Source organism: Podarcis filfolensis, assembly GCF_964270895.1.
Source record: "Podarcis filfolensis genome assembly, chromosome: 13".
Lineage (NCBI taxonomy): Eukaryota > Metazoa > Chordata > Lepidosauria > Squamata > Lacertidae > Podarcis > Podarcis filfolensis.
In genome coordinates this window covers 11,238,509-11,247,823 of record NC_139615.1, presented here as the reverse complement: position 1 = coordinate 11,247,823, position 9,315 = coordinate 11,238,509, and the positions used below count along the sequence as shown (strand labels likewise).

General features: G+C 46.7%; 1 protein-coding gene across 1 annotated transcript; it reads right to left on the bottom strand.

Moving 5' to 3' along the window:
- Positions 1-3,081: 3,081 nt before the first annotated feature.
- On the bottom strand, positions 3,082-9,038 carry LOC310747321 (vomeronasal type-2 receptor 26-like; the record flags this gene model as incomplete). The annotated part of the gene is made up of 6 exons (XM_083581687.1): positions 3,082-3,983; positions 4,491-4,617; positions 5,583-5,810; positions 6,839-6,938; positions 7,800-7,949; positions 8,674-9,038. The coding sequence occupies 6 exons, from the start codon at positions 9,036-9,038 to the stop codon at positions 3,082-3,084; spliced, it is 1,872 nt and encodes a 623-aa protein (XP_083437813.1).
- Positions 9,039-9,315: the final 277 nt, after the last annotated feature.

The following is a 9,315-nucleotide window of genomic DNA, read 5'->3' as shown; positions in this document are numbered from 1 at the left end:
TTTTTGGGGTTTTTTGGATTTTGGGTTGGGGTGTTTGGAATTCAAGGACTTGGTGTTGGGGAGAGGTTTGCAAGAATCTGGGAGCTTGTGTGGTTTTTTTCTGCATTTTTATGATTTTCTGTGACCATTGGGCCATGTGGTTTTTTTAAAAAAAATTCTGGGTTTGAATTTCTGTGTGGTGGGTGGCTGGGGGAACAGTTGGGGAGAGGTTTGCAAGAATCTGGGAGCTTGTGTGGGTTTTTTCTGCATTTTTATGATTTTCTGTGACCATTGGGCCATGTTGTTTTTTTAAAAAAAATTTCTGGATTTGAATTTCTGTGTGGTGGGTGGCTGGGGGAACAGTTGGGGAGGGGTTTGCAACAGTTGGGGAGGGGCTGGGGGAACAGTTGGGGAGGTGTTTGCAACAGTTGGGGAGGGGTTTGCAATTTCTGTGTGGTGGGTGGGTGGCTGGGGGAACAGTTGAGGTTTTTGAAGACTTTGGTGATTTTTAAAGCTTTTCCAAAACTTCTTTTACAGCCATTTGAGGATTTTGAAGACTTTGGTGATTTGCAGCCATTTCGTAAGTTAGACTTTTAAAACTTTTTTGGGGTTTTTTGGATTTTGGGTTGGGGTGTTTGGAATTCTAGGACTTGGTTCTGTGTTTGATTTTCTGTGTGGTGGGTGGCTGGGTGCTTTTGAATTTTTTGGAAGTGAAGCACTGATTTTTTTTTCTTTTTCTGAGTTTACGAAGGAGCTGTGCTGCCATGGGACCCAAGAAGACTGCTGCTGCAGAGGCCGGCGAGAGGAAGAAGGAGAAGGTGACGGCTGGAAATGAAGAAGGAGATCATCCGGAAGCACGACGGTGGAATGCGTGTGACAGACCTCGCCAGGGAGTACGGCAGGAATCCATCGACCATCGGGACCATCCTGAAGATGAGGGAGAAGATCCTTTTGACGGATGCAGCCAAGGGAGTCACCAGGATCATGAAGAACCGCCCAGCTGTTCTGGAGGAGGTCGAGAAGTTGCTGCTCATCTGGTTAGAAGAGAAGCAGCGTGCAGGGGACACAGTGACTGAGGCCGTCATTTGCGAGAAGGCCAAGGCCTTGCACGCAGACCTCGTCCGGGAACAGCCAGGAACCTCAGGCGAGCCAGAAGTCTTCAAGGCAAGCAGAGGTTGGTTTGACCGGTTCAAGACAAGATCTGGAATCCACAGCGTGGTCAGGCATGGAGAGGCTGCCAGTTCTGATGTTCCTGCGGCTGAAGACTTTGCAGCGGAGTTCCTGGAGGTTGTGAAGACGGAGGGCTACGTTCGACAGCAGGTCTTCAACTGCAACGAGACCGGGCTGTTTTGGAAGAGGATGCCCAAAAGGACTTTCATCACACAGGAGGAGGCCAAGTTGCCTGGCCACAAGCCCATGAAGGACCGTCTGACCCTGTTCTTCTGTGCCAATGCAAGCGGCGACCTGAAGATCAAGCCCCTGCTGGTGTACCACTCGGAGAACCCACGGGCCTTCAAGAAACACAAGGTCGACAAGGAGCAGCTGAGTGTCATGTGGCGATCCAACAGCAAGGCTTGGGTCACACGTGTGCTGTTTGTGGACTGGGTCAATCTTGCTTTTGGCCCTGCTGTCAAACGGTACCTGCTGGACAACGACCTGCCGCTGAAGGCTTTGCTTCTGATGGACAATGCTCCTGCTCATCCTAAAGGCCTTGAGGAAGACTTGTTGGAGGAGTTCAGCTTCATCAGCATCATGTTCCTGCCGCCTAACACCACGCCACTGCTCCAGCCGATGGATCAGCAGGTCATCGCCAATTTCAAAAAACTCTACACCAAGGAGCTTTTCAGGCGATGCTTCGAGGTGACTGACTGCACCACCATCACCCTGCGGGAATTCTGGAAGGACCACTTCGACATCGTCACCTGCTTGAAGATGATCACCACGGCCTGGAACGGGATCAGCCAGAGAAATTTGAATTGTGCTTGGCGCAGCCTGTGGCCGGACTGTGTGGAACCAAGTGACTCTGATGCACCAGAGTCAACAGTGGTGCAGGACATTGTTGCCTTGGGGAGGACCATGGGACTGGAGGTCACAGAGGAGGACATCAGCGAGCTGGTGGAGGAGCACGACCACGAGCTGACCACCCAGGAGCTGCTCGAACTGCAGGCAGAGGCTGTGCAGGAGCAGGCCTCGCTGGAAGAGGAGGAAGCAACTGAGGAACGGCTGTCCTCCAAAGAACTGAGGGACATTTGCCAGAAGTGGAAGGATGTGCAGGCTTTTGCACAGCAGCAGCACCCTGACAAGGACCTGGCACATGACCTTGGGAACACTTATGATATGAGGGTCATGTCGCCTTTCAGGGAGGTGCTGAAAAGGCGGATGAAGCAGCAGACCATGGACAGGTTCTTCAGCAAGAAGCAAAGAGTGGAAGAGGAACCTTCTTCGAGTGGTCCCCCAGAGTCTTAGAAAATGTACGGTACACTTTGTTGATTTTTAAATGTTTTTCTGTCATGTTTAGAAACTTAATTTATTGTTCCTTCAGTTTTTGAACTGCTCTTTACAGTATGTGTGACTTTAAAGAGCAGTTAATAAACTCTTGTTGTACCAAATTTGGCTTTGTTTGGACTTTTTTTGACCATAGGAACGCATTAATTGAATTTCAATGCATTCCTATGGGATTTCGTGCTTCGCAAGATGAAAAATTCGCTAGACAAAAAAACTCGCAGAACGAATTAATTTCGTCTTGCGAGGCACCACTGTATCTCCACTATAACATCAGCTGGAAGTTTCTGAAAATTTGACCTGCTCCTTTATTTTATTTCTTCTGAACCTCTCAGCCTCTTCCTAAATCAGAAGGACAGTGGAATTTTGTTCAGGCAGGTTCCTATTTCCTATGTATATGTCATTCATACCTTATGGTGAACTTTTCTCCCACCACCTCTAAGAAAAAACTCTAAAATAAAATACAATTATTTCACCAAAAAATATGAAACCAAAATGCCTGAAATTATTTCATTCCTTCAAATGGTTTATTTCATTTCCATCTTTTGTACCTATGTAGAATATCAATAACATAATTGAAACCACAAATTCTCCTATTAATTAATTTTTTCTTTGTATTAGATGTTCCCTGGTGTTCAGCTTGGGCCTCAACACGATAATGTAGCATTTTGGGGGAAATATACAGCCCAGTATCCCAGCACTGGAAGCCAAGATGGAGAAGATCTCGATACCCACCATGTATTTTCCTCTGGTGCTCAGGTAAGTTGGAATAAAGGAGAGCCAAACACTACAAAAGACCAACATGCTGAAGGTGATGAACTTGGCTTCATTAAAAGTGTCTGGTAACTTCCGGGCTAAGAAGGCAACAGTGAAACTGATAACGGCCAGGAAGCCCAAATAGCCCAAGACACAGTAGAACATGGTGACTGATCCTTCATTACATAGTAGTATAATTTGCTCAGTCATTGAGTGCATGTCCAAATCTGGGAATGGGGGAGAGGTTGCCAGCCAGAGAACGCAGATCCATACTTGAACAATGGAGCAGGAAAGGACAATGGAATAAGCCAGTCTCTTTCCCATCCAATTCCTCATCTTGGATCCTGGTTTAGTTGCCATGAATGCTAAAACAACAGAGATGGTTTTGGCCAAGATGCTAGAGAGGGCCACAGTGAAGATGATGCCAAAAGTGGTTTGTCGAAGAAGGCAGGTCACCTTATTAGGTTTTCCAATGAACAACAAAGAACAGAGGAAACACAAAAGGAGGGAGATGAGGAGAATGTAGGTGAGGCTTCTGTTGTTGGCTTTGACTATGGCAGTGTCCCGGTGTTTAATGAAGATGCCCAGCACCAGAGCTGTGACCAGAGAGAAGAAAAGTGCACATACAATTAAAGCTATGCCCAAAGTGTCTTCAAAAGCTAGGAAGTTTGGAGTCTTAGGAGTACATTCATCCCTCCCTTTGTTTGGATATTGATCTTCCGGGCAACTGGCACAAGTTTCCATCTCTGAAAAGGCAAATAATGAATGAGAATTTGAAATCAACCAATATTGTTCCTAATTGTTGCCTTATTGCATTTCCACCCAAACTAATATATTCACTAAAAAGGTAAAGGTAAAGGACCCCTGACCTTGAAGTCCAGTCGCAAATGACTCTGGGGTTGCGGCGCTCATCTCGCTTTCCTGGCTGAGGGAGCCAGCATTTGTCCACAGACAGTTTTTCTGGGTCATGTGGCCAGCATGACTAAACCGCTTCTGGCGAAACTAGAGCAGTGCACAGAAATGCTGTTTACCTCCCCGCCGGAGCGGTACCTATTTATCTACTTGCACTGGCGTGCTTTCGAACTGATTAATAGAAACTATCAAATAAAAGTATTTCTATGTGAAAATTGAGAATAATGCATAACACCACAATTTAAGAAACCCCACAAAGCTGATTATAACCAATTTGCAAAAGCACTTCTCAAATTTTACTTCAGTAATAGTTTGGTATATCATAACATAGCATATGCTACCCTTCACATCTGATACCATCCCATCTGGACACGGAGCACAATCATAGCAGCAAAACTTCTTCCCTTCCTTCTTTTTCTTCCTGTAACCAGGATGACAGATATCATTACAAACTGAAAGGGGTGGCACCTATTCAAAGACACAGGAATAGTTGAATGTTAATATTTAGTATTTAGTAAAAAAATAATCACACAAAAAACAGATTATCTGTTAGCAATGGTAACAGATAACTCCTGTTAACTTTCTGTTACAATGTTGAAAAAAGGGTGGTTGTTTTTTTTTAAGGGGCAGCTTTTTGGTCAGGTAGGGGTGCCAACTTGAATAAAATATTGTGGGGGCCCTGGTAAGCACTGCCTTGCATAATCAATCACATGATGCAGTCCACGCACACTATTTGAAGGGAATGCCCTTTGACTTTGGGGTTGGCTAGGAGTTGGGGGCGGCCCTAGGAGCTGGCTGCTATGCTATCAGGCAATGCTGTCTTTTGATGGCTTACAAACATATAACAAATAAAAAAAATAACATTTAATAACATAATACCATACAAAACACAAAGTGCAACCAGTGAATCACAATTACAATATTATCATTGCCGTTGTTGTTGTTGTTGTTGAAATACTAGCAGCGTCTTTGAATTTATTTTAATTAACAGCCAGCTGTAACACAGGGGTCTTCAAACCAGTATACAGGCCAGCAGTGAAAGTTCAAGTGGACGTCTCAAGGGAGAGAGTTCCATAATTTGGGACTCACCACTAAAAAAAAATCATTTCCTTAGTGGATTTATGGATGTAACTTATTTTAAGGGTCTACAGGACCCAAAGTGCTGATCTGAAGGGGTATGAATGTTCACATGGGTGAAACCAGTCCTTCAAATGGTGGCTGGTCTCAAATCAACTGTTCACCCTCCATATAGTAAACCTTTAAAAAGCAATTTCTGTAAGCTGCCCACACAATATGATATTCAAAATAAATTCAAACACAAATGTGCATTATACTAAGGAATTATTTTGATTTCTCCACATCTATTGCCCACCCATTTTGTAGAATAACCATGAACGTGGAGCATATGGGACACAATGGGGTTATTTTCCCACCTGAGTCAAGTCTTTGTGCCATTCAATTTTGTCCTCTTCAATAGTGAATTCTTTGCCAAGAGGAGCCTGAGGATTCAAGCTCCCCACTTTCATCCTAAAATATGATCTATTTGGGAAAGTCACCAAGTTTGTAATATGAAATCCAGCAGCTAATTCTCCATGTTCACTAAATTTAATTTCATCCCCAGCGCTGTTATTGAATGATATCCCCTGGAGGAATGAGTACAGCTAGAAGGAAAGAGAAAGAAGTCTAAAATATGTTGTCATGCTCTTTAAAATGGTTGTAATGGCTTTATGAGATAGATTTTACTTCTTTTCTTCAGTCAAAGAACATTTGCAATTCACAATGGCCTTCAGTATCTGGCCGTCAGTGGCAGAGATTCCATGGGAACTTGTGAATCAGTGAAAATTCAACAATTGAAAGTGCTGCAAATAGAACTTCAAAAATGCCCTCTATGGGAGGAATAAGGTTATAATCATTATGGCTGTATGAGATCAGCCTCTGGCAACGAAGAGAGAAATTTGAGAAGATGAGCAAAAAAAGAACTTTGTGCTCATGATCTCTAAAGATTTGGTGGTCAATCACATAATAGATAAGGCATTTCTCACCACTGTTCTTTATGATAATTGAATTTTGTCATTGAGGAAGCATTACCTGCCATGGTTCCATGGTCTGAGAAAACCATCTACCTCCATTCTCCATTCTTCTGTGGCTGGCTCTAGCTGAGTACATGGTAAGTAAGGCATGTGCCAAAGCATAGACAGCATTATAGATATTGTAGCTGTGGCCAGTCATGCTCATTTCAAAAAGAGGTGCAGGAAGATTAGCTAACGTCTCCTCTCCGGTACACGTATTATCAAAAAATGTAGACTTAGTGGAGGTTGAAATCGAACAACTAAATACATTTTCCCATAAATCCTTAATGAAACCATCTTCTGCTGCCCAAGTAGGATTTACAATCTTAATAAATTCTTGGAAGTCTTGAATCTCTTTCGAGTGAATTGTGAAGGAGATAGCGCCATGAAACATTTGTATATCATTGTCAATAATCTTTTGAATAGAATATAGTGTGAAATCAATTTGGGCTGTTGTTATCCATACTTTTACTGTGAATAACCTCTTCTTATATTGAGGAAACATCATATGAATTAGCTTGGCTGCCAAGGACTCTCCTCCCTCGAAGAGAGGGGAGTGGTTGTGGGCGGAAGCCGAGCCCCGCCCAGGGGGCGGGAGCCCCCTGCTATCCCTCACTTACCTGGCTGGCGCCCACGCCCACCGGCAGGTAGCCAATCAGGTGCCTCTGGGGGGCGTGCCGGGCAGCTTGATGCTGCGGCGCCAGCCTCGGCTCAGGGGATCTTGCCAAAGGTCAGCGTGCAAATACCCGCACGAATGCGAGAGATGCTCGGGGGCCCACCCCATAACGACCTGCTTTAGAGGGGGAAAACAGCCCTTTCGAGGAGGTCGGGGGTTCCATCACGCCAGTCCCAGGGGTACCCCCGCAGCCGGGACCAGAAGATGAGTTAGTTTTGGGATTAGCGCCTTCCCCTATCAAGCTAGCCCCTCTCTGCAACCTTTTATCCCTCTACCCAGACAAAAACGCGGCCTCTTATCTTCGGGAAGGTTTTTCCAGCGGTTTTCGGATACCGGTGGCAGGTTCCTTAATAGCGAGGGATTCTCCCAATCAGAAATCGGTTAGGGAGAGACCCGAAATCGCTGAAAGAAAGATAGCTAAGGAAGTAAGTGCAGGTAGGGTGGCAGGCCCGTTTGATAACCCCCCCTTCGCAAACTTACACATATCTCCCTTGGGCATCGTCCCCAAAAAGACCCCCGGCGAATTCCGACTCATCCACAATCTTTCTTATCCGAAAGGCGGATCAGTAAACGATGCTATTCCATCTGAATTATGCTCGGTAAAATATGCGACCTTTGATCAGGCAGTTAAATTGATTAGGCAATTTGGTCACGGGGCACTTTTGGCAAAATGTGACATAGAGTCGGCTTTCCGGCTGTTGCCAGTGCACCCCAAAGATTTTTGGCTGCTGGGCTTCAAATTTCAGGGAAAGTATTATGTGGATAAGGCCATGCCTATGGGCTGCTCAGTGGCTTGCTCGGCGTTCGAAACATTCAGCACCTTTTTGGATTGGGCCTTGCGTTTTAGGACTAAGGCCGTCGGAGTTACACATTATCTGGATGATTTCCTTTTCGCAGGAAGGTACAACACTGGTGAATGTGCCTCACTGCTTGAGGCCTTCTCAGCCCTGGCCCAGGAACTGGGGGTTCCCCTGGCAGCCGATAAAACCGAGGGCCCAGCTACACGCCTCACGTACTTAGGCATCGAGCTGGACACAGTGGCCCAATCTTCACGCCTACCAAAAGATAAAATTGACACACTTAAAGAATTAATCCGTGCTACCATTCAGCTAAGGAAAATCACTCTCAGGCAGATCCAATCCCTGTCGGGACATTTCAATTTCGCCTGTAGGGTAGTCTCTCCCGGGCGCCCCTTCTGTGCCCGTCTAGCTAGGCTCTCAATAGGTCTCAAGCACGCACGCCACAGGGTCAGACTTTCAAAATCAGTAAAGGCAGATCTGGAGGTTTGGCTTACATTTTTGGACCAATACAACGGTGTTTCCCTTTGGCAGGACGTCCTTAACTTGTCCTCAGATTTCCAGGTGCAATCCGATGCCGCCGGGTCTTTGGGCTTTGGCGTATACTTTCGGGGAAGATGGTGTGCGCAGCGCTGGCCCGCCGGGTGGCAGGGTGAGGCCATCACGCGGGACCTCACTTTTCTCGAGTTTTTCCCCATAGTAGTGGCCGTGCATATTTGGACAGAGGAGTTTCGAAATCGTCGGGTGTGCTTCAGAACCGACAACCAGGCAGTGGTGGACATACTGGCAAGGCAATCAGCTAAATCGGAGAGGGTCTCCTCCCTTCTGCGGTCGTTCGTCCTCCGATGACCCGCTTCCGGTCGTTGGCACCTGGAGCACAGCTGTTACCAGAACCCTTTCCGGAGCACCTGTGGAACGTTGGAGACGCAAAGTGATTCAGGGAGTATTAGCGTCTGTCGCGCCTTCCACCCTCAGGTCTTACAAGAAGGCCTGGTGCGATTTCATGGGTTTCAGGTCCGGGACATCTGGGCTTTTGCCTGATGTCCCTCCCACCACGGACGACGTTCTGCAATACCTTTCACACCTCGATGACTTGGGACGTGCGCCTAAAACCTTAAAGATACATGCAGCCGCCATTAGCTTCTTTGCTAAGGCCACGTTCGCCTCTGATCCATGCAGTGCCTTCCTTATCCGTAGAGCTATCGACGGCTGGGGCAGGTTACGACCCCCCAGGGCCGAGGGCCGCAAGCCTATATCGTACGGGTTGCTCTCTCTGATACGCAAAAAACTTAGGTCGACCTGTTGGTCCAAGTTCGAGGCCCGCCTTTTTTCCGCAGCATTCGCCATCGCCTTTTTTGCCGCCCTGAGGGTGGGCGAGGTCGTGGTTGAGGTCGGAACGAATGGCATGACTCGCGGCCTTCTTGTTGAAGACGTGCAGTTGTTTGAATCTAGCATGACGGTTCGGATACGTCAATCGAAAACTGACCAGGCCGGTAGAGGTGTTCTTCTTAAACTCATGGCGTCTGGGGAGCAGGGCCCCTGCCCGGTTAAGGATACCAGGCGGTACCTTGACCTCAGACCACCCGGCCTGGGCCCACTTCTGGTCCACGAAGACGGGTCACCC